Genomic DNA, 25,124 nt, shown 5'->3' on the forward strand with positions numbered 1-25,124 from the left:
AAAATAGAAAAAAAACATTTAATTGGGGGACAGTTGAACAGCATTTGACAGTAACCTCACAATGGATTAAACTAAAGCAGAATCGAGGCAGGGTGTAGTTTATGACCGATGGGGAAATGAGCCTTTTGGGATCTGCTGTTGGGTCAATCATCATCCTTCTTAACCAATAGGGAACATGACTAACAAGAAGTGACCTTCTCCCATCACTGTGGAGAAGCAAGATTCTGAGTTGAGATGGTACGACCCAAAGGTCTTGACCTACTTGTCCTTTTTCCTGCCCTGTTTAGATCTCCAACCATACCTTCCATCAGCAGCTCTGAGGCCTGCAGCCAGAATGAGCCCTGGATCATCTTCTACCGGCCGTCCACCATATCTTTCTTCAAGAAGAAGCTGAAGAATCACCACGGTGACCTCAGTCCCCTGGTGGGGAACTAGGGAAGGGGCAAACCGACCTGCAGTCTACCCCCAACCCAGGCTTCTGCGGGTCTCTGGACCAAGTCTTTTGGGAGCTGCTGTGGAGGACACGTAAAAAATAAATAAATTAACCACACAAGGTGACTAAAGACAGAAACCGACCAGCTGGCAGGGGATGAGGTGACCAGACTTGGCCGAGCGAAGAGGTCAGAGAAGACAACACATGACCACCAGGACTGCTGGACCTTGGTGCCATCGCGCTGGACCCCAGACAGTAATCAGTTGCTAGCTAAGCACAGGTAGTCATGGCAAGGACATGGTTTCCCCCCCTGCCAGACAAATCCCACCCTCATCCAGAAATGCTGACCTTTCAGGGCCTCATCCATACCCTAGAGCCGGTTCTGGTTGTGATTTGTTTTAAAGGCTCTTATTCAAATGCCCTGGTTGGACAGCTGGGAATTGACAGGAGGAAAAAAAGCAATATCATACATGGTGGAACCACTTTAATAGGAAGGTCGCTAAGGGGGGACCGCCATGATGGGAAGGTCGCTAAGGGGGGACCGCCATGATGGGAAGGTCACAAAGGGGAACCAACATGATAGGAAGGTCACAAAGGGGGACCATCATGATGGGAAGGTCACAAAGGGGAACCACCATGATGGGAAGGTCACAAAGGGGAACCGCCATGATGGGAATGTCAGTCTTCTCCATGTAGGTTACGTCTCATTACATGTCCTGCGTGCTCTTTTCCCTGGGTGATATTTCTGTTTGGTTTGGGGTTCCTGTGGAAGGAGGAAACTTACAAACTTTCATCCAGACTGGGGGAAAAAAACCAAAAAAAAGAGACATTTGCGGGTAAAAGGCATGAGTCCATTGGGGCAGTTACCTCATTTAGGTGATTCTGAAATCTGTTCAGACTTCCTTGGGACAGTTTGTTTCCTCCACCTCAGGTGGACTGGGTTTCAAGTGCCTTACAAACTGAGCTACCAGTCTGGATATTTCTTTATTGGGAGTTATTGTCATTGATGCCCTTAATTTATTTAAATTTTATCTGTGTGACAGTGCTAATGCTTTGCAAAAGCATGTAAATATCAGAAGAGACCAACATTATTGACACTCAAAGCACCATTTATCCTTGCTCTTATGCCAGACAGACTTAGACATGTAATATACTGAAATGTTGCTTTTTTACTAAAGATGCAGTGTTGATACATGTGACAGTATGCAGATTAGCTTCCTGGACTCATAAATTGGGCAGTGGTGCTGGCCTGATATTTGGGTATCTGACCTGGTTGCCTAACGGCTGGGAGGTTCTCTAAGGAGATATCCGTTGTACCCTTAGGCAAAATTACTTCAGCACATATTTGGCCATATAAATAAATAAGCACATCTACCAAGCAAACATGGTTATTTATTTAATGATAATGCAATAAGACTATTATGCACCAGGCTCTGGTGCTTGAAAACACATGCATTCCAAAATGACCAGTCTGAGATCTACTGCTCACATCTCTAACAGACTAAAGGAGCTTCCTGTTCAGAAGTAACTAGCAGTACCTCTAAATGTTGCAGCTCATTCTGTCTAACGACAACCTGATTTTCCTGATTTCACGGAACACCAGACACACACACCTCCCTGAATTGTTCCCGAATTTCAGGGACGAGCTCAGAAGCCTTCACGCTGAAAGCGTTAAAGTTAAAAAACCGTGCAGATAAGAGACGTTTGTTAAACAGTGCATATCGCGATTGTTTTTTTATTTTTAATATATGTTTGTAAGTATGGGTATTTAAAACACTGTTTTTCATGGTCCGTGGCGGCGTCATGCATCCATAATACATTTATGCATACTTAATGCATCCATAAATTCCATCAGAAATGTCTGAAGCCCTAATTTATGGCTCAGTGTGGGAGGTAACCGCTTCAGGATGCAGTAAAACAACCCGGTCTCACTTATCAGGTGAAAGCATTTGTACTGAGTGTCTTCGCCTGTAATAAAGGCTTTAGTCGGCCGGCTACTCAAAAACCAAAATATAGACGCACTTAATTTGACCTCACAAAATCTGATTGCTGTACGATTTGCGTACTGATAGGATCGGTAAATCCTGCATGGGCTGGAGATAATACTGCGGAAAAATTGTTTTGCCCAGTAGGAGAGTCTGCCTGAGCTCTTAGCTTTCATAGCAATATACAATATATTTCTGGTTCGTTACTTTTAATCCAGATGATTTCTTTCTATCTACGAGTCTGTGTGATTGAGATACTGTTTTATTATCAGAGTTGTAATTACGTCAATTATTTCAAGACTGAAAATGTTGTGATTCTAGACATAAGTAGAATGACTATTTTGGATTTTCAAGCAAGACAGATGGAAAGCCGCTCATTCATAATAAATATTCATTTTTTTAAATGAGATTTTAAAAAGTTTCAAATTCAGGAAAAAAAGATCAAGGTATAGATTAAGGGGAAAATACATAGTAAAATATTGTTTTCGTAAAATTGTATATAAAATAGAATTTTTTAATTTATGCAGTAAATTATTATTTTGGATGTGAATGGGATATAATCTATCTTTTATATAAGTGAAGTACATTTGTAGTTTTATTTAAAGTGCTCTAAATGTAAAATAAACACGCATGTTTCTTATGTCTATTTTCTGCTGTTTCCTTTCCTTGGGCTCTCGTCTCAAAAACAGGCAGGTGAAGAGTACTGAAGCCGGAAAGAAAATTGTTTTATGTATTACAGCATCATACATGTATTTTTACATTACAGACACGTGCAGACAAGATCAACGATAATAAGCCAATGCTGCACAAGTTATAATGATCATTTTAAATACTCATCCACGTCGTTTTCATTTTTTAGTTTCATCTATCTTTTGACTGATTTATTTACATGAAAATGACTTCACTTGTGTAAAGCCTTTGTTAAAGTAGATCCTGGTATTTCCTCAAGAGTGTCACAAAAACAACAAAAGTGTGCTTTCTATAATGGAATAAGTGCTTCTTCAACTGCAATATGCAACCCGGGATTATTCCAAAAGGAAATATTTTTTCGTTACTTGCACGCATAAACATGTAATTAAGATTCGTTTCTCTCTGTTCCAGATAGTTATGTTCTGGGGATTAATGACTGAACCGTCAATACTGAATCCGAGCCTTGGGCACTTCGCCTAACAAAGTTTGAAGCAAGACAGCGATGGTCAAAGTATGTTTAGGATCAGTCGACATGTGCGTAAATCAAAACCGGCGAATGGATCCAGCCTAATAATCAAGTTTCCCCGTGAATGGGTGGAGACCTCACCCCCCGACCCCCCCTCAATGTTCAAACCAGTTACGCCCTTGTCAGTAGTAATATTTTGTAATTCTTGTTCTTAGAAAAAGTAACAATGTGACGCGGTCCTTGCGCGCCACCTAGTGGTGCTTACGAGTATGTTGCCTAACATAGCCGAGAGAGAGAGAGAGAGAGAGAGAGAACACTTTGTTGACGTCTGGAGACTAAAACTTCACAAAACATCTCCATCAATAAATACGTGATAACATTTAAATTGGTCATCGATTTTCTTAAAAGTCATTTTGAGTCACTTGCACTGATGAACAGAGTACTCTCTGCTCCCGTTCCCCAGTTCGAAGTCCTGTAATTATCTAACCCGATATTTTCAGACATGAAAGCTAATATAAAGAAAAGAACACACTTAAAAGTCTATTCATGCTAAACAGTGGGGAGAGTCGATACCTCTTTCACTAAAGGTAGATATGCCGAGCAGCCCGAAGCTGCTGTCTGGACACGCCCCTCTCTTGTCCCCTGGCTTTGATTCTGCCCCGCTGCTCTTTTTGTCCTGTCCACTGGGGCGTACTATTATTTTATCAGTTTGTAACTTGAGTCAGGGAGACCTTCCTCTTTTACCCTCTGTTACACAAAAAGATCGGGGAGACTTTTGTGTCCCCTGCGCCGCCGAGGCAAACAGGTAGCGCAGGTTCCCATCACACACCATAGAGCTGGCCATCTCAGGGCCCGCGCAAGGTTATCTGTCTCAGACTGGATCACTTTGTGATTACCTCGACAATGATGACAATGTCCCTGGTTTCTGGTGACACCCAAGAAATGCACCTTCCCCCCAATCAATGAACAAGCCGAAAAACAAAACCCGACACTTTCAGCATTCAGGGAAGGTATACATTCCCAGGGCTGTGAACATGCGTTAATTCTTACACTTTCTGTAAGTAATTTGGGCACTTATTTTAGTTCATTATAGAGAAAAGCGAGGGAAGCTGCAAGATTTGTTACACGCACATACGTCGCACGTGTGTAGTGAAACGTATTATACAAAAACAATGTTATTAGAACACATTTGCTGTAACACCAAATTATTTTACCAAATATGTATTTAATTATTAGCGTAAAAATATTGATAAATACTATAATAATACCAATCGTCCAATTTATAACGTGAGCGTAAAACTATAAGAACGCATAGGAAGCTGGTCCGGTCTCATTAATATGACTCTCTGAAATGTCTGCAACGCTTTCAAAACGTACCTATTCACTTAAAACGGTGCACCGATCTAAGAGGCCAAATGAATTTTAAATCGGTGTCTGGGTTAGCTGTGTTTTACATGAAAAGCTGGTCTGATATCCATATAACTGCATGTACACGCTACAGAAATTACTCAGCCTATTTGCAAATACGCTGTGCTTTTCATAAAGTTAAATTGCGTGCGTTGATAAACAGACGGATACTACGGAGAGACGTACATGAATCAACCCACGTAATCAGCGCAGGTATCCGTTCTGACATCCGGGACACTTGTGCGATTCCCCGGAAGTGCCACTTTCTCCAAGATGGCGGCGCCCTGTAAGCCGTGCATTCGTGCGGCTTTGCTGGGTGCCTTTGCGTTTACTCGCGGCGTATTGAACAGTCGTGTTGCTGTTCGCACTTATGCCTCCGATTCCCGTGACGGCGAGGGTATGGCCCACTTCGGTTTCCAGTCGGTCCCCGAGGGAGAGAAAGCGGAGAAAGGTAGCTAAACCCGTACACCTGGCTAAGCTGTGAGGGGGTCACTGGACTGTGGCATGGATTGTGGCATTTTAGGAGAAATGATCTCGGTGGTTTGGAGGGTCGGTAGCTGATGACAAACCGTAACTGGAGTCTTGTAATGGTTTGCTGGATGAATGTGACGAGTGACATTAAAGTGGATTCTTTATGTTACATGTTGCTCTTCCCATGTTGACCTTGGATGCATCTTATTTACGTATCAGATCCAGATTATTTTCCACAATTGTTGCATGTGTAATTGTATTTGTTTCGCTATGTTGGCAAGCAGGATGTGAATAAAATACCGGTGTAGTCCTCCAGACATTTTCGTATTATTTCTGTCCAAATATTTAAAAAGTTTGAGGCATGGAAGTGATGACAGGGTACACAAACTGGTGTGCATTGGAGAATCTGGAGTATGAATTCCTGGACCTGCATTGAAATCAGTCATTGTTTTCCTTTAGGGTTTTTGCACAGTCGGTATATCTAAAATGTATACAAACAAATTTCAAGATATGTTTTAGTTTCATGAAAAACAAACACTACAAATGCTGAACATTTACATCCTCATGGTTTATGGAAGCGGTATCAAGTGGTTTGTTTTCATATTTTAAGTGATTCAACTATTGAACTTGTTCCATATATAATCTGAAGGTGTCTCATTTTGACTTGAATGTGCCCTGCCAACCCTCACTGTCTTCCAGTGTACAAAGTGTTTGAGAGCGTAGCACAGAAGTATGACATCATGAACGACGCTATGAGCTTGGGCGTGCACCGTCTGTGGAAGGACGCCCTACTGCGCATCATGAACCCCTTGCCCGGCTGTCGTCTCCTGGATGTCGCTGGAGGGACAGGTGCCTGCTCATCCACAGCCAGCCAGACCTAAGATGCTGCACGACAGAACATCTTTCCTCTCTGATTAAATTTATGCTCAGTCGTGGTTAAACTTTCATACTGCCTTTTAAATGTCAACAACGCGGAGTGCTGTAAACGCCTTGTCTGCGTTTATGGGCTTTCTTTAGCTCCAGCTCTGCAGTAAACACACTGGACTGTGTGTGTGTCACTCTTATTCTGACCCTGAGCAAGGTGCTCAGGCAGATCCCCGTGCATTCGCAGGAGACATCTCCTTCCGCTTCCTGGAATATGTACGCAACCAGCAGGAGCGGCTCCTACGCCGGACCATGCGTAAGCATCAGACCCCCACCTGGCATGAGATAGCAGCCAGCTACACGTCACAACAGGCCACAGTTCTTGGGGGGTCCAGGGCGGTGGTGTGTGACATCAACAAGGAGATGTTGAAGGTGGGGAGGCAGAGAGCCAAAGACCTCAACTATGGGACAGGTACGAGCACCCCCATTCCTTTACAGGAGAGAAGTGGTTCCTCGTGTGCTTTGATGAGCTAGATACGTTGGTGGTTAAGGGGTCATGTGTGCTTTGAGTCCCATGTGTCTAGTGTGAGCTGTATCTCTCTGGCAGGGCTCTCCTGGGTGGTGGGAGATGCAGAGGAGCTGCCTTTTGAAGACGACCAGTTTGATATCTACAGCATCGCCTTTGGGATCCGGAACGTCACTCACATGGACAAGGTAGCCCTGTGACACGCCGAAGCCGCTTGTTTTCCCTGCAGGGCGCTTCCCATCCGCCGTCTTCGTACTCAGACGGCCTTTGCTAATATCCATATACAATAAGCAAAAATTGCATTTTCCACGACATCCTCCAAGGTTGAGAACACTTAGTATAGAATGCCGTCTGTTCGTCTACCAACCACTTATCCAGCACAGGGTCTGAAGAGCTGGAAGGATATGTAAGGGCAAGGAAAATAGGACATCGGCTTGTCAAACTGTCATTTTTCCACCAGAGTTCTCCTACAATTGCTATAATTTTGGCTTCACACCTCTATGGCTGGTGATTTCAATTATCTTCTTTCCCTGGTTAAGTGTGGAAGAGGGATTATTCCTAAGAAGGCTATGGAGAGTTTGCTATAATAGCAAAATAACTGCTTTAATACAGTGTTTTGGTGGAAGCATATTAGTGTGTGCAGTGATGATAATCGCCAGATGTAAGGGGAACAAGATGCAGAGGACATGTCCTTTCAGGACCTGAGCATATCACCCTAGAACCAAGGGCAGATGGCAGCGCATAGTGTGGCAAAAGTGTTCCTGAAGTGACTGTGGTGGTGATCTCATCAGGGCAGTGCGGTTCTGTGTGATAAGCACAGTGCAGATTAAAGGGGATGGGATTCTATTTGGCGGCAGTGGGGCGTGAGCCTCACAGCGCGGACGCATGGCACTGCGATTATCGCCCTGTCCTTCTTCCTTTGAGTTTCACCCGCTGTCTAGACGTTACCTTTTCATTTGTTGTCAGCTTTGGATTTTTATCTGGAGATAACCTGCTGGTTATAATGAAATCTTAAGTTTATCTGGCAATCTCGTGATAAGGTCGGGGCGATGTTTGTGGACCTCCCGCGTTGGCAGTGGCTCTGCTTAGCAGGTGCTACCTAAAGTCCTGCCTGGGTGTGTTTGTGTGGGGCAGGCTCTGCAGGAAGCCCACGGCATCCTGAAGCCCAGCGGCCGCTTCCTTTATTCCTGTGTGTGTGTTTGTGTGGGGCAGGCTCTGCAGGAAGCCCACGGCATCCTGAAGCCCAGCGGCCGCTTCCTTTATTCCTGTGTGTGTGTTTGTGTGGGGCAGGCTCTGCAGGAAGCCCACGGCATCCTGAAGTCCAGCGGGCACTTCCTGTATTCCTGTGTGTGTGTTTGTGTGGGGCAGGCTCTGCAGGAAGCCCACGGCATCCTGAAGCCCAACGGCCACTTCCTATATTCCTGTGTGTGTGTTTGTGTGGGGCAGGCTCTGCAGGAAGCTCACTGCATCCTGAAGTCCAGCGGTCGCTTCCTGTATTCCTGTGTGTGTGTTTGTGTGGAGCAGGCTTTGCAGGAAGCCAGTGGACGCTGCAGGAAGCCCACTATATCCTGAAGCCCAACGGCCGCTTCCTGTATTCCTGAGTGTGTGTTTTCATGGGACAGGCTCTGCAGGAAGCCCACTATATCCTGAAGCCCAACGGCCGCTTCCTGTATTCCTGAGTGTGTGTTTTCGTGGGACAGGCTCTGCAGGAAGCCCACTGTATCCTGAAGCCCAACGGCCGCTTCCTGTATTCCTGAGTGTGTGTTTTCATGGGACAGGCTCTGCAGGAAGCCCACCGTGTCCTGAAGCCCGGCGGCCGCTTCCTGTGCCTCGAGTTCAGCCATGTCTCGAACCCTGTGCTTTCCAGGTAAGAAAGAGTTTTTAAATCTGCTGGAGAAGGCATACGTGAATGGCACCAGTTGTATCCTATATAGTTCGATTTTAATCCCAGGCCAGGCCTGCGTGAGGCTGAGGGCTCTGCTGCTGACAGAGACCATGAGACGATGTATTTAAAGCCCTGATTAATCCTACATAAAGGAAAAATGAAAGGGCTTTAGTGTGATCACTTCAGCATAGGAATCATGCATGTTAGTAATAAACTCGCTATACACTTAGGGATTAACTAATAAAGGTTTCTTTTTTAAAGAACTGTACATAAAAAAAATGTTGTTGTGTGATTGTCTCTGTAAAGACATCCCATGGCGTTATTTTGAGTAAACATTCTAACATGTTGATACATTATAATTAGCTATTATAGTCACGTCTGTGTGCCCTTGCCCCCCAGCTCCATGGGCACCACTGTGGGTGGCTGCCCTTCGCTGCCAAGCTCGCTCTCGCCTATGTAGATAGCAGATAGCTGTACCTTATGTATCACTGGCCCGGACACCAAAGTCAAATTCTAATATTAACTTATTAGTTAGATATTTGTCATTACAACGATATATAGCCCAGCCCTAGCTACTACACACGTCCAACACAAAAAACACAACTAAGTGTTTAACAATATGCTTTTTTGATTGACGGATCCTTGGAAGGCATCTGATATACACCAAACATAATTAAAGTTCATAGTCACATGGTAAGTAAACACAACAATAACTTACCCAATTCCTGCAGACTGGATCAATGCCCCAGTTATCTGGTTAGCGGGTCTGGTTCCGTCCATGATATTTGTTTTTCGGGCATCCAGCATCTCTTTTATTTAGCTCTCTTTTCGACTTTCTGTTTCATTAAAAAAAAAAATCTTATTCTGGTATTCCCAATTCACTCCGCATTGCTTCGTAAACTTCTGCTTTTCGCTCTGACGACTCCTGACATCACATACAGTAAAATCCCGTTATAACGGACTTTACGGGACCTGGCAAAACAGTTCGTTACATCCAGAGTTGCTGTATGCCCAGAACACAACTACATGCATGTACTCATGCCACACCTCAGCAGACACACTTAATTGTTGTATAGATTATTATATTGTACATGTAGTAATCCAACTTTACCTGACCAGATGCGTGACTATTAATAATCCCGACTACGTATCTGCGCTGGATATCACCGGCACGCCACACGCCTTGTAGGCAGAGCCTGCATGTCTGATATAGCCGAACAAAACTACAGCTAAAAGCGGCCCTGGGAACCAAATTGTTTGTCTGTTATAAGCGAAATTCCGTTATATGCGAGTCCGCTATATCCGATGCTTTTTCTGCATGTTCTTAAAGGCGCACGGCCGGGACCAGCGGACCTCATCCGTTATAGACGATGTTCCGTTATAAGTGAGTCCACTATAATGGGATTTTACTGTACTCCCAATTCTGGCCCAGCAGTCTTTTGGGGTCGGAAAAATGAGCTCCGGCCCGGATATATTGGCTGCCGTAATTTTTTGTGTGAATGCAACACCCGAGCCAGAATTTAGGCTCAGCCCCGGTGTGAAAGGGCTGTGTGAGTCAGGTAGAGCCAGATGGGGCAGACAAAAAGATTATTTCCCCACAGGGATCAATAAAGTCTCATAATTTAGTTACTGGTACATTACATTTATAAACCTAAGTATATCAGTATACTTGTTTTGGGTGACTGCTCTATATTATTCTGTACTGAGGTATTTACTGTATAGAATCATTCATTAATAATGAGTCGTTTCAAAGTTAACCCAAAAAGTTAACCTCAGAATTACCCCAGCATGTTCTAAAAGGCTTCGGGTATATTCCAGAGAATACGGCTGGATACCCATAATCCTCCTGTGCTGGTTTCTTACAGGATCTACGATGCCTATAGCTTTCAGCTTATCCCTGTGATCGGGGAGGTTATCGCTGGGGACTGGAACTCCTACCAGTACCTGGTGGAGAGTATTCGGCGTTTCCCTGACCAGGTGAGCACAGGAATTAGTATCCATGGCTTAGTGGGTGGAGCTGTCAGGGTTGCGGGTCTTGAATAGAACCTCGGTCCGATGGGGAGTGTGTATGTTCACTATGGGGAAGCTCAGGGAAATTTCTGACCTGTGCATGTAAACTGGCCTCCCAGTGGAGCTGTATGGAGAGGGATGGACAGTACATGTGCTGAGGTTACAGTTCAGGGGTCAAGGTGACTGACCAGCAGAGAAATGGGTCTTTTTCTTTTTTGTGTGATGTAGCATTGGAGAACCTACTATCTAGTTTCATTGTCCATTGTGCATGATGACAATAAAGTTGAGTTTGCATATCACAATGGCGTCAGTGGCTCTCCTGGGGCTGATCCAGACGCTTTTCCTAATTATGGGAATCATGACTGCATCTTGTCTCATGGGTGGGGCGTCAGAACCACATTCAGACTCTGGACTGATTTAATTATCACTCCCACTGGAATTTTTCCACTTGCGATGAATACAATGTCCAACACCTGATTAAACTGTGAGCCATTTTAATTTCAAAATGGCATTACAAGTAAGAGAAATGTGTAACCATTTCTTGGGACAGCCAGTGGTGTGGTGGTTAAAGAGCTGTATTTCTGGATGAAAGGTTGTAGGTTTGGCTAGACGTAGCTATAAATGGGTTCTGTAAATGCTGTCAGAGTCCAAAGGCTGTGTGTCCGTGCCCCAGAAGGCCCACCTGCTCTCGCTCGTTCACACGAGGCCCCGCATGTGCGTCTATCCCGCAGGAGACATTCAGTCACATGATGGCGGAGGCGGGCTTCTTCAGCGTCCGCTTCACCAACCTCACGGCCGGCGTAGTGGCTGTCCATTCAGGCTTCAAGCTCTGAAGACCTGCCGCTGGACGCAAGCGGATTGGACAGCGAGGAGGAGACACACACGGGTGACTCGCCGTCATCAGGGCCACGTCTGAGGGCCTGCTTGGGTTAGTCTAGATTGGGTCTTCTAGGATGAACTGGAGAATTTCCTATTTACTCTGAGAACCAGAAGACTTTCATTCTTCCTTATCATCCTAATCCATGCTCCAAAGTCTGCCCTTGCTAGATCTCGTCTGGCCCCAGACGGGGCTCATACAGTGTTTGTTGATCATTGTGGGATTCACGCAGATCCTATGAAGCAGTGCAAAACGTTTCTCACTCTTCTACCTTCTGGTAATGGTGGGAATGCCCTCTTTCCGTAACTGTACAAGTCCATATAAAAGTACCACAAATATCATTTTACAATCACAATAATTATACATGATTTAAGTACCAGCACTTAGTGTTTTTTTGTGTTTATACATCATTTTTGGCATGTTACTTTATCTTCAATGAGGATAGAAATCCGTGTGGAAGGAAACGGTGAATTTGTAATGTTTGAAAAAACAGTTGAGTATAAGGACATTGCAAGTCTGTGTGGTTTGTGGTTAGGTATTAAATTATGTCCCACATGCCTCTGCCAGGTTGCCATTAGACATTTTGACCTATTGTGGTTTCTAACCTGAACAGAAGGTGACACAGTGGTGTAAAAGTGTGAGACTCGTAACCACAAGGTCAGTCTAAATTTAGACATGCGTCCAGTGAGGATGACTGGGGGTGTGAAAGACGACAGTTCAACAGGACAGTTTACTTGAATAAAACTGTATATTTTTACAGGTCTTTGTACACTTTGTTACAAAATTGTATTGTACTAAAATTTAAAATCAGTTTTTGGTCAGAGAATAAATCTTTGTGTGCAATTACCATGTATTTACAATGTCTCATGTTAGTGATTTCTCAAAAAAAAAAAAACCCTCAAACGTTCACACTCTGAACATAAGACATGGCTTAAAGATAAATATATTAGTAAATAAATATTCAGAGAACATATTTCCATAAATGAAATGGGCTGCTATACAGATACAGAAATATACACAGATCGATTTCTAGCCTTTTAAACATGAAATGGTAATGACCGAGAAAATAATTATATTTAAAAATATTACATTTTTGTACACCGTGTTTTTATACAATCCTTTTAAGTGCTACAAAAAATATAAAATTAAATAGTGACTCAAGTACCCCAAAAATGTTAGATTTGCAGTATAGATCTCTATGCAAAGGCAAGATTAGAATTGTGTTCATGAATTACAGCATATGGTTTAAGTTCATAGATAAATAGCGTTACTTAAAAAAAAAAAAAAAAAAAACTTGTAGCCTCTTACCAGTATGAATACATTTCATAGAAACAGTATATAAGTCTGTAAAACAAACAAGGCATGTTGACAACATTGAGAGATTTGTAATATTACAAAAAAATGGTCAGTGAAACCGCTACTGTCAGAGATGAGCCTCCTGTACTGAAATCATTCCCAAAATGTCTTCACTTTGGCCTTTTTTCGGACGCGGAGCTTAACGGTCGCTTTCTAAAAATGGCCCACATTACGACAAGTGCTTCACGCGTGTGATGCGGTCAGGGGGATGGTGGGGAATTGGCCACCGTGCCCATGTGTGGAGGTATTACTGGGGGGGGGGGGGCAGACTACAGAATAGTCACGCTTCGCCAGTGACAAGCTGGACAATTAAACTCAACGAGGAGGAGAGGGGCAAAAAAAAACTAAACTTCATTTTAACTTCACTTCAAGCAATAACTACTATCTACCTCTACAGTGCTGAAATCATTAGTTCACAAGAGTCTTGTCTTTAAAAGCTAGTTGCTACCAAGGCAGCAGTAGCCCTGAGCGATTTAGGAAGGCGGGGGGGCAGATGGAGACCACACATCAAGCAGAAGGGGGCGGGGCCTGCCTCCAGGAAGGAAGATGCTTCAAGTCAGCCGCCATCTTAAAGAAGAGACACCACGAGGTGGCTGGTGCTAGACAATGATGGTTGTTTTTTAAATGGGGGAGTGGCACGGGTGGTGGATATTTCACGATCTTGGCTGATAATCCTATGTTTTGGTATGTCTCCAAGTTACTCGTTTTAAATATGTGTTTACTGAAGATTATGCCATCTTTTGTTGCACGTACACCAGAACACATGCATACAAGTCTTAAACAGGAAGAGAAATCCTGTATGACTGAACTCAAGAGCCACCCAGGTTGGGGAGTGTATACAGTCTTAACCAGCAGACTATGATGGTCCCGACTAAGCAGAGATGGGCTTTAGACAGCTGACACATCGGTCTTTGTTAGACACCCATCTGTATGACACTGGTTACAAAAAAAAAAAAAAAGAGTAACCCAGCCCAAGGCTGTATAGCAACTTCATTATGCCAAGTTGCTGCCCTTCCCCATAAGGATACAAGAGAACATAACAGAAATGCCAAAGGTATTATGGGAGGTCAAACTCAGGGATTGGTTATGGAGGACTGCAGCTCAATCTGTGATGAAGATATTGAACCCCCCCCCCCCCCCCCATGTTGCCTTGGTGTGGTTTTACTTGCATTTACAGCTACAGGACTTAATTCATACTTAAACTGGCCCAAGGAGGTAAACAAGGATTTTGAAGAAAAAAAAAATAATTGCTTCACAGTTATTATGGAGACATTTGGGAGACGACGAGGCTTGTTCATAGCGAAGAGCGATGGAGGTACGTCTGTCTGGGTATGACCTCCGGGGGGGTGAGCTCCTGCTCCGCTCCCTCACCTGGCGCTCCCCCGTTCTCCAGCATCTCGTGACAGGTGGTCACGTGGCTGTGGAACAGAGCCCTGGTCTCCTCTGCACATGAGACCGTTTGATCTCGGCGCTGGCCAGTGGAAAAGAACAGCTTGCTAGGCTCCTCCCACTCCACAGTCCGACCTCCCCCATCTACCTCCCCAAGCCCTACATGCTTGGCTGGCAGCAGCGCGGCCCGCGGACCGGCACCCAGCCCCAGCTCGCAGTCCCTGTCCTCGGGGATGATGGATATGCGCTGGCTGGGGTCACCGCGGTTCTGCAGCAGGCGGCTCTCCACATCAGCCTGGCCGTACTGGACGTTTACCGCGCAGTCCTCGGCATACAGGCTGCCGTTATTCCTATGGACATTCGTCTCCTTGTAAAAGCAACAGGGAAGTCCTTCATAGGCACCCTGCTCCCCAGGGCACGTGTGTTCAGAGCCGGGGGCGTACAAGTTTGCAGGGGCGGGGCTTTGGGACTCCGCCCCCCGGGCACATTTCCCCATCACCGGGAAACCAGTCCGACAGAGCTCCTGACCCCTGCCCTCCAAGTCCGCCGGCGGGATGTCAAAGCAACAGGAACAAGCCGGCCCCGGCTCCACCCCTTCGTCCAGCACCAACCCCCTGATCCGGAGATCTGGTCCGGCGCCCTCTAGTGCCCCTGCTGAGGTAGTGGTATTGGTTTCCCTGGGTTCTAGTGAGGAGCGGCTGCTGTAGTTGGGCTCCAAGCTGCAGCTGGACAGCTGGTCCCCAGACCCAAAGGAGGCACCACTGGGAGGCTGCAGGCACTCCTGCCCAAAGGCGCCCGGCGAATCATCCACAGGTGCGGGGGCAGGCCCCGGCTCCGCCGCCACCGCCCGGCAGGGGCTCCTGCTGCGGTAGACGTAGGGGTCGTAGTCGCTGCTCAGGGAGCTGCGGAAGGTAGAGCAGCTGCCGTACACGCCCTGGTTGCTGACCTCGGTGCAGTCCAGCATGGAGTCGCTAGACGAGCAGTGACACTGGCCCGAACTGTTACTGCTGCTGTCGCTGCCGGGGCAGTCGGCCAGGTAGCCGCTGCACACCGAGCGGTGGCCGTGGTAGCAGCTGAATCCGGAGGAGCTCCCGGTCTCTCCCAGGCAGGAGGTGGAGGCGGGGGCCATGTGGACAACGGCCGGATACAGCAGGCCCTGCTGGAAGGCCCGACCGTGGCCCTTCTGCAGCCCGCCGGCAGGCTGACCCTCGGCCTGGGGGAAGGTCAAGCCCTGGAAGTAGTAGTGCTGATACATGGTCTCGTACTGGGAGAAGCAGGCGGCTCGGGAGAAGCCGCGGCTGTGGAACTTGGGCCTCTTGAAGGCGTGGGGCTGGTGATACATGGGGGGGCGGTGGTCCAGCCCGCAGCGGTGCGCGTTCAGCGAATGCTCCAGGTGCACAGGCGGGTAGCCGCGAAGGAACGCCGACGACTGTGGCGGGTAAAGCGTTGGATCCGCCCGCTGGTCCACGGTCAGCACCGTGATGGGATTGCCGTGGGGATCCATGCTGGTGCGGGTTGGATACGCCGTCACCTGTCCGGCGCGGTGCACGCGCCCGGGGTAATGAACCGGGAGGACTACCCGCTGCTGTCGGCTGTGGACCGGGTTTCCTGGGTCCATGCATACAGGCCCCGGGTTCCCCTTCTTTTGCTCTGTGAAGGAGAGAGGGTCACACCACACCATGTCACCTCGTAGCTTAACGGCACACGGGGAGTTGTATCGTAGCATGTGTACATTTCCTAGCAAGACCTTCCCACACCCGGCACCGTGACACTGCAAGTCGGATCTTACCGATGATGTTGTGTCGGCAGTGTGGGCAGGTGTGGTGCTGCAAGAGCCAGGGGTCTACGCACTTCTTATGGAAACGGTGGGTGCAGGGAATCACCCTCAGCTCCTGTGGGGCCAGACAGACAAACACAGCGGGGGTCACACACGCAGCCCAGACTGAGAGGCCCCGGCGGATTCGGGCACATCCAAGTCCCCCCTCTGGAGCTGGGTGACACTCCAACAAGGGGAATTCAGTCTGGCCCATATTTTGCCAGATTCCACGGGACGGCTCTGCTCTCTGAGGCCGGGAGCGGCTGCCGTCTCCCAAACTGAGGGAGAGGTTCAGGAATTCTAGGAAACATTTCTACTGGTTACCAAATTTTTGGTACTGGGCCACGGGGGGAGGTAGAGCCCGTGAGTGAGGACGCGATGCCACCGGCTCCTGCCTGGCTCACCAGAGCTGACCGTAATAAGTGTGAAAAAAGGAAACGTCCCGTCAGGCGATGAGGGCAGTGGGTGAGAAGGTGAGTGTCCAGACAAAAATGAAATATCTATGTATAACGGTAACCACACACGTCCAGAGTGGGAGGGGATTAAATTCCGGCCCCAGCTGTGTGTGCGTGTCTGCGATGGATTGCCATCCCATCTGGAGGCTCCAGGTCTATCACGGCCCTCTGCTGGACCATTTCATTATGATGGAAGATGGATGATCTAACTGCAAAAATGGGAAGTTCTTGCTGTAGTCTGGTGGTTCCGAAGCCCTGATCCGTGGACCAGCGCTGCTACAGGACAAGTGTGTCACTGGGCCATGGAACACTGGGGCTTTTGAGGAGGGCTGGTTAATTTACAAAAATAAACCATATATTTTCAAGCCACGCCTTCGTTACGACCCCTAACAATCGCACGTTTTGACTGGCTATGACAAAAACGGAAATGAGTAAACTTAGTAAATCTGTCCCAACAATGAATCTCCTGCCAGAATCCCTGCCCCGGTCCACAGTCATCAACAGGTTGGTAACCCCAACTGTAAGATACTCCATCCATCCATCCATCCATCCAACTGCTCAGGGTCACAGAGGGCACTAGGCAAGGTTACACCCTGGGTGGCCAAATTAAAGATTAACAAAGCAATTAAACAGGATCTTTGTGGCCTTTCAGAATAGTGGAGTTTATATAGCCATACCAACACACTGCTCAGTCTAAATGTTTACTGCTGTCTGCATCGATTGTCCCTCTGCCCCACCCTCTTAAAAAATGTTAGACATAGATAAAGCAGTTTGCATTCGGTGGCTAACTGGAATCCTGACAAATCTCTGGCAGAACACTTTGTTCTGTAGTGTGGCTTGGATTATGTGTCAGGAACACTGTATGTAGGAAATGGTTTAAGGGTCCCATCTGTGGAAAATGCACTAGGCATGTCAGAAAGGAGCCTCAAGAGGGCGACAGAGACATGGCAATTATTCCCCATTCCTTGTAAGAATATTATGTAACACCTATTTAATTTATTTTATTTTTAAAAACTAACATGCTTGAGAAAAACTGAGTTCAGCGGAGTTCAGTTTTAAATTATTTATACAACTGAGATTTCTGGGAAGTAGCTCATTATATGTACCTTGCTATAGCGATAGATACGGAAGTTCCCCAAAATCCGTTTCCCCATTAGAGTAGATATGCCTCAGCGAGCTTAAAATTACCCGGGCTCAAACTTATGAACCCTGTTCCGTACTGAGGGGGGAATCGCTCCCGCTTAAGTGAAACTCGATCGGACGCATTCCTGTGAGTTTTCCTCGGGATTGCAGTTGCTAAGAGACCGCTGGGTTCCCAGCCAAAGCTATCCTCCCCCCCGCTCGCTTTCTGGTATGACTCATCCGATCTGCCCGTGTTTTTTTTTTGCGAGGGCTTTGTGTTTCTTGCTCACTAAAAATCCCTTTGATGCTATTCACCCTCTTTTATACTAGCACTTCCTCTTTACAGGCCAGACCTTTAAATGTCTTTTCAATAGCATCACATAAAAAAAAAAAAAAATTAAAAACACATATACGCCCCCAAACCGTAACAGTGCTTCCATTCTGTGACATTTTAAAACAACAGCACTGCTAACTGCTCTACTGCATGTTATCGTCTACAAGCTCCCTGCAGAGGAGGATTGATAAACCGGTACGTTAAATATCCTGACCCCTGCTGATCAATCATAGTGGCAGTGAAACGTGGTGCCCTGAGGGTGTCGGCCTTTGATGTTACGAGTGGCCTGCGAGGATGGCAGTAGGTGACAATCGGGCAGCCAGCAGCGCACAGCGGGCAATCTACATGGAGGCTGGCGTGACGGGGCAAAGCCGAAAGAGTCAAACCTTCCGTACCTCGCCATCGATGTACTTCTCCAGACAGATGGCGCAGTCGGAGGTGGAGCTACTGCTCAGCGAATCAGAGGCTCCACAGCTGCTCTCGCGAGCCCCTTTGCTCTTGGCCTTGAACTTGCGCGTCTCCATCTTCTCCAGTGCTTGGATGGCCATCCTGTTCATGGAACTCTGTGGGAGGTCCAGGATGGGGGGGGGGGGGTCACACCACAGATAGCCGAGAGCCAGTCATCATTCACAGATGCTTATTAGGAACGGTGGTCGAAATCTTGAAGATCTCACCTGGCTTCTCCGCTGCTTCAGCTTGATTTTGATGAGGAGCACCAAGCAGACCAGAGACACCACCACGAAAAAGGCAAGGAAGATTCCCATGTCGAAATATTCTGTAGGCTGCTGTTGACCATCAACAGTATATTAGACATCACACAGGAAAGACATAAGAGCTCATTTAGTTACTAGCCATTTGCTACCGTCCAAGACTGTCCAGAGTTGTCATATAGTGATGCCCATAGATCATCCTTATTATACTCACCGGACTAAATTATTAAAGGCTATTATCTGTGTTAATGTGAAACACTTTTCAGGGGAACATTTTATTTAAAAAAATATGTTGCATATTTTGGCTAAGAGACTATCTCCGATGATGTATTGGATTGTATTTGTACTGAAAGCTAGTGGAAACTACTTTGTAGGGAGAGCTGTCAATGACTTGCTGAAGCAAAGCACTCTGGGGGAAAAAATCTGCATGACCTGTCCCTGTCTAATCACAGAGCATATTACCTTGTATGAAATGCCCAACAAAGGAGTATTAAGATACAGTTTTCAGTTAACCTGAAACTAGACACACAAACACCCAGTGCAACATTGCAGTCACCATGGTGGTCTTACCCTGGGTGGCCTGTGTTGGATTCTCGCCCGTGCCATCTTCTGCTTGTTCACAATGTTCATCAGCTTCACAGCATCTGTGCCCTTAACATACACCACGGGCCTTTTCAGAGGGTCCTCAGCCACTTGGTTCAGCTGGGAGGAGGGGGGGAGAGACAAGGCAACACGTTGAAACCCCAACCACAAAGTCCTCCGTAAATTCCGAATTACGCTTAATACTGGAGGCTGATTAAATAGCGCGGCCCCATGGCAAGCCACGTGAAAAACAGACCCGGAGACCTAGAAAGTACAGTCGGTTTTCCCGGGGGGGGGGGGAAGGAGTCTCAAAGGGGATTAAAGGAATTGAGTGTTCTGAATTTGGACAAAGTCAACCTCTCCCTGGTCTGCTGGGTGCCTTTTGAGTCTGCTGCTGGAGTCTGTAATTTGAAGAACCCACGGGAAATTCCAAAGCAATTCATACATTCTCCTTCTTTTTTTATCGCCACGGTTCCAACCGGAACACGCTCCTTTTTTCCCCCCTCAACACGGAGCGCTGGGACTCCGCCGGGTCCGTCGCCTGAGCTGGAGGCTTTGTTCCCGTCGGCTTACAAGCCACACAGTGGAAGCGGAGCTCTTTGAGGAAGCTGCCGCTGGCCCAGTCGCGTAGATGTGTGCTTTTTCACATCGTTTACAAAGGAGAGCGGCGGTGGGGATCTGCGACCGTGAGAGGTGCGTGTTTATGTCTACCAGAGGAAGTTCACACTTACTTGAAAATCACCTCTCGAGTTTTATTCCAACTCGCTCCCTTTATTTAATTTAGTGCAGTTCTGAATCTTAATGTTGCTTTCTACAAATTCTAAGCAACGTGACTATTTTCAGTTTGAGGGATATTCATATTGTGGTTTTTCCTTCCTTGTGGTCAATGAAGTTGATTTTTGTCCTTATACACACTAACGCTATGAATATGGGACTGCTACTCTTGGTAAATGACCAAAAACAGCAAACAAATTGCACAAAAAAAAATGCACAAAAATGTGGGTCAATGGTTTTTGAAGCAAGTCAGTGGACAGTTCCTGCACTATTAAGACCTCAATTAAGTTGTCAAGGACATTTAGTAACTGTGTAGTGAGAAGATCCATTTTTAGCGTGGTTATTCCAATGGCTGGACCAAAGCCAAACGCACCTTGGGAATAGATCAAGTGTACCCACAAGGCCTACAGGACCAAATCTGTGAAATGTAGATATTGTTCTAGTGGCCACGGTTTGTCCAGGCCATGCCTACATGTTAGTGGGACACCACAATCCTCTTGGGGACTTTGCTTCATGATGGAACAGATTTGGAAAGCTGAACTACATTGGGCTGTGTCATTTTTCAGACTGAGGAACAGCGCTCATTTAGAAACGCAGCACACCACGAGATGCCATCTGTCTGACCACGATTATTCGGGGATAAGCACCGCAAACATTTAAAAAAATACGTCAGTCACCTGGCTGCAAGACAGCAGGTTTGTTTAGAAAAAGAGCACTGCACTGCGGCAGCGGGACACAAACCTGGTCGATGGCGTCCGGATTCTCGGAGACGTCGAAGATGACTGCTGTGGCTCCTCTCTGTACGGCTCGCTTAGCCTTAAAAGAGAGAGGACACTGTAAAAACCCACAAACAAAAACTTACAGTCAGTTAAAGTCACGCAGCCCCAACAACACCAACATGTCTGCAACAACACAAATCATGTAGATCAGTCTTTAAGTGCTGGACCATTTAAAAGATGCTGCAACATACAAATAATCAGCTTTTCCTCCACCAGTGCAATCAGTGTCCTCACTGATAATACAACAGCAGCTAGTATATAATCATCTTAAATTTCATACAGAGGAGCTTTTGGTTATAATACCCACACAACAATAACAAACTACAGAAAGAGCAAAGGCTTCAGAATTTCAAAAATGCACAAAATAGCTTGCATAATCTGTACTGTTCTCAACCAATAAAGCTTGCAATTTCCATTCCTGTCCACTAGAGGTCCCTCTCATATCAAACGAGCCAGTGATGAAAAAAATGCAAGCAATTTGCAATAATATAGGCCTACTTACTTAGCAAACTGAAGTCTTCCGCCTGAGGAAAGTTTCTTAATTCTTTGGTCTTAAGACAAGCGGGCCTACTCTGAGGATATCATTTGCTTTCAAGATTCAAGTCATTGCCATTCAAATTTTTATTCAAGGGAAACCGTTGAGAGTGCCGGCCTGGGGAAAAAGTTCAAGAGCTTCAAGAGGGGAAAAAGTATACTATAGTTCAGGATGGCTTCTGTGTTAAACTGCAGATAACAAAAATCCGGGATTCAACTTTGAACTACCGATAATGAAAACAGCAGAACCCGCAGAATACAAAAATATTTTAAAAGGAATTCCCAAGCTTTTTACAGAGACCTTTATCTTTATTTCAAATTTCTCAGCGCCCCAGTGTTACTCTAACCAGTGTGCAAGGTTCCAGCATCCTTGGGGAATTGGTTTTCACCTTCTGGCAGCCTTCTCAGACAGAAATGCAGCCACATGTGCTCGAGCCTCCGGTACAACTGTCATCACAGCACCATCCACCATAAAGAACGTGACGCCGACCTGCAGTTGCATGAGCTTGATGGCTCCCGCCAATCTGAGGGCATGACCAGATGTGAGACTTAAAAAGATATTATATTACCGCCGTTAAGATACTGCTGAGATACTGCCGTTTCAGCTCTAATGCTGAAACTTATTTTGGTGCTGCAAAAAAGAAATTAATTAAAAAAAAGCGACGAATTAAGCCAGGTTTGCAGGGCTATTAAAGCTGTTAAGTGAAAGTGAGAAAACAGGTTCCATACAGCATGCAGAATCTTTTACTACGTCATAAATGGCCAGCCCCGCAGGAATTTAACGGACTCTGTATTGCAAAGATGACTGCCTTCAAACTCTATTTAACCTTCATACAGACGCTAATGTGTGTACACTGCGTGTGGCTGCAGTCAAGCAAATGTTCGGGCTCGTCTTGGGCGATAGGAGTTCATGTGAATGTGACGCCCGCCTCTTACGGAGATGAACTGCAGGTTGGGGATGTGGATAAGGCTAGATGGCAAGATCCCATTTCCATACGGTGCAAAACTAAGAGGAGATCACTAACAGCCCGGGGAACACTGCTCACGCCATAGCAGTCTATAGTCTGCCGGCCAGCATCCGTCCTCCCTCACCTCAGCGCCGGTCAAAGAGGAAGTCTGAGGTCTGAAAACAGTGCACAGAAGCCAGATTTGTATTATTACAGGGTGCAGATAGGAAGTAATTTGTGTGCAGGAGCGGCTCTTTACTGAGACACTATGGGCAGGTTTAAGTAAACTTCCTGTAGCTCAATTTCCAGCTCGATTCCACGTGAGGAGCAGAAGTCCCCCCCCCCCCCATCCAGGGGCTTCCGAAAGAGACAGTCCAGGGCTATTCTGTCACACAGCAACGTCATGGTGTCCTGTAGCTTTGTCCGTATCCACGAAGTGATTAGTCGTTTCTCTTTCATTGCCCATTTAGCACCATCTGGCTGGGGGCTTCATGGGAAAGGCCTTGTCAGATGTCAGAAGCTACACGGTGCCTCACATGTAAGGGACTGATGGATTCCTTAAAGTCTCACAGGCATCGCTGATAAAACTTCATTCCTGTTCAACTTTCATCTAAAACAGCAAGCGGCTGACAATTCTACAAACGACCCGCAGATGCGGGATTTTGCAATATTTAGTCTGAAACCATATCCTCACTCACATTTTAGTTAAGTGACAGTTTATGTGGTACACCAGACTATCTCCCTGATTTTTTCTAAAAGGGTTTGTGTTGGGTGGTGGGGTGGGGGAGATATACCTAAAATCTTAGGTCTAACATGAGACCTGAATTGAAAACCTCATTTGTAGTCTCAATTTAAGACATTTTCTCCTCTGTGAAATTCTGAAACTATTCTTGAAAAGTTACATATAAGTTAAGACAATACAGCCTACTTTATTCACTCTACTTTAAAGAGCTAAGCAATTATCATATTGTGTTATCACCATAAAAGAGAACTTCTGCAGACTTCAACTTAAACTACCTTAATACTGCTCATGAAAATCCCCAGGTACAAATGGCTAAAAACCAAAGACTTCGCTGTCCAACATTAACACAGACTTAAATGTGAAAGCTTTTTCAGCCAGAGAGCAGATGGGCAGCAGCCAACGCTGCCTGACCCTCCCCTTCCGCTCAGACCGCATGACCGACCCTCCCTGACTACACCAACGGCCCTAAACATGCAGACCTGCAGATATTAGTGGTGGCCAGCGCCACTAAGTTGACGACAGGGACTTTAATACCCCGACGATGTCATAGAAAGTTTCATCTTCCGCTTTTATCATCATCATAGCTGGAGAGTTTTTCCTTTATAATTTGATATACCTCATGATCAAACACGGGGAGAAACCCCCCTGCCCTCCCCCTTACTGCAGGGTGCTAGGCTAAAGCCCATTTAGTTCAGTCAGAATGTGCCCCTTTGAAGTTTGCAATCCTAGTTAATAATTAATAGCTCTTGGTAAAACAGCTTAAGAAAGAAAGAATCCTCGCACTGGCAGGATATGCATTGCTGGGACTTGCCTGACGAGAGAAAAAAAAAAATGTACCTACAGGCAAACTGTAGGCCACAAAACAGCTAAAACCCCCCCATCCCTCCCAAACTCTTTTTAAACCCATCCCCATTCCCCTCTGCCAAAGCTGTGAAACACAAAGCACCCTGGGATGCGTCAAACTGGGCTCTCACAGAGTTGAAACTGGTCCTACTTCTGTCTCTCCGTAAATGTTTGGCTGTTATCATAAAGACACTGCTCCCTCCAATACCATTGTCCACCTCCCAAACACCTAGGAGTTTAGTTCCAGCTGCATTCAAGAGTTATAGGAACAATACAAGGAACAAATACTTCACCAATTGAATAGTTCTCTGCTGATACACTATTCAAACGCACTAGAGTCTCAGTTCTGATCCAGGTAAACATCACAATAAATTGACACTAGACTCACGGTAATGGTGCCAAGCAATAATGCTAAAAGAAAAATGTCTTCATTGTGACACAGACCCAATTGTCCACCTTGTCCTAGAAAAGAGTAGAAAAGAGCAATGACAGATGATGGCAAGCCTTATGAAGCTAAGGTGGAGATCCAATACAATCTGTGAGCATCTCCTGAAAGCAACCAAATCCTCCCCGAACTTGCTCATGAAAGGGATCCAGGTGTCCAGTACAGACTTCCTATTATACACGGAGAAGTCGTTCTTCACTTCTTCACAGCCATGGAGCTGGCATAATTACCAAAAAGGTTCTTTCAAGTTCACGTAGGCTGCAGGCTGCTCTGCTCCGAAGTTTCAGAAATGGCCGACACCCAGAACTAGCATGCGATTCTGGGGGACAGTGAAGCTCCAGACTTCAGAGTCAACAACAGCTCCTCAGCTGGGCCGCCTGGGATATTGGACTGTAGACAACCAGACCTTTTGCTTGAAGGCCGTACAGTTGCACTCCAGCCTCAGTGAAGCTCCACCCGCCTCACATTTAACATCTCTGTCATGTTTCATTTCACTTTTTCTTTGCTTTAGGGGAAAAACGAGCTCATCCATTCAAGACCACTGAGCCCAAGTATGCAACTGAGTGTGTGATTCCCTAAAGCTGAGGTTCACCTGCACAGAAAAACTCAGTGTCTTCACTTTGCATTTTGTTCACACTTATAATAGAATAGCAGATATATCAAATATGCCTGCTGTTGAACT

At 46.2% G+C, this 25,124-nt stretch overlaps 3 protein-coding genes across 8 annotated transcripts in view; 2 read left to right on the top strand and 1 right to left on the bottom strand.

The window, feature by feature from the left end:
- Nucleotides 1-3,064, top strand: part of kremen1 (kringle containing transmembrane protein 1) — a 39,735-nt gene extending 36,671 nt beyond the window's left edge. The window contains exon 9 of the mRNA XM_023812371.2: nucleotides 288-3,064. Within this exon, the coding sequence (XP_023668139.1) occupies nucleotides 288-435 (148 nt within the window). The 3' untranslated portion in view covers nucleotides 436-3,064. The remainder of the gene's footprint in view (nucleotides 1-287) is intronic.
- Nucleotides 3,065-5,184: 2,120 nt separating this feature from the next.
- On the top strand, nucleotides 5,185-12,467 carry coq5 (coenzyme Q5, methyltransferase). 2 transcript variants are annotated; one of them, XM_023812355.2, is made up of 7 exons: nucleotides 5,196-5,432; nucleotides 6,152-6,301; nucleotides 6,564-6,788; nucleotides 6,924-7,030; nucleotides 8,621-8,709; nucleotides 10,593-10,704; nucleotides 11,469-12,467. In XM_023812355.2, exons 1-7 carry the CDS (start codon nucleotides 5,255-5,257, stop codon nucleotides 11,568-11,570), a joined length of 963 nt encoding a protein of 320 aa, XP_023668123.2. In that variant the 5' UTR covers nucleotides 5,196-5,254; the 3' UTR covers nucleotides 11,571-12,467. The 2 variants fall into 2 exon arrangements, with proteins under 2 accessions (XP_023668122.2, XP_023668123.2); XM_023812354.2 differs by lacking the exons at nucleotides 8,621-8,709; nucleotides 10,593-10,704; nucleotides 11,469-12,467 and adding an exon at nucleotides 7,977-8,576 and having other exon boundaries at nucleotides 5,185-5,432.
- The window catches only part of znrf3 (zinc and ring finger 3), a 58,499-nt gene continuing 45,718 nt past the window's right edge, over nucleotides 12,344-25,124 (bottom strand). The window contains exons 1-7 of one of the 5 annotated variants that reach the window (XM_023812353.2): nucleotides 21,434-23,933; nucleotides 20,894-20,968; nucleotides 19,367-19,498; nucleotides 18,761-18,871; nucleotides 18,482-18,649; nucleotides 16,149-16,251; nucleotides 12,344-16,009 (exon numbers count right to left, since the gene is read on the bottom strand). In XM_023812353.2, coding sequence (XP_023668121.2) covers nucleotides 14,265-16,009; nucleotides 16,149-16,251; nucleotides 18,482-18,649; nucleotides 18,761-18,871; nucleotides 19,367-19,426 — 2,187 coding nt within the window. In that variant the 5' untranslated portion in view covers nucleotides 19,427-19,498; nucleotides 20,894-20,968; nucleotides 21,434-23,933 and the 3' untranslated portion in view covers nucleotides 12,344-14,264. Of the gene's footprint in view, nucleotides 16,010-16,148; nucleotides 16,252-18,481; nucleotides 18,650-18,760; nucleotides 18,872-19,366; nucleotides 19,499-20,893; nucleotides 20,987-21,433; nucleotides 23,934-25,124 lie in introns of those variants that run through there. The other 4 variants (XM_023812352.2, XM_023812351.2, XM_023812350.2 and 1 more) reach the window with 4 other exon arrangements.

Source organism: Paramormyrops kingsleyae, chromosome 2 (assembly GCF_048594095.1).
Source record: "Paramormyrops kingsleyae isolate MSU_618 chromosome 2, PKINGS_0.4, whole genome shotgun sequence".
Lineage (NCBI taxonomy): Eukaryota > Metazoa > Chordata > Actinopteri > Osteoglossiformes > Mormyridae > Paramormyrops > Paramormyrops kingsleyae.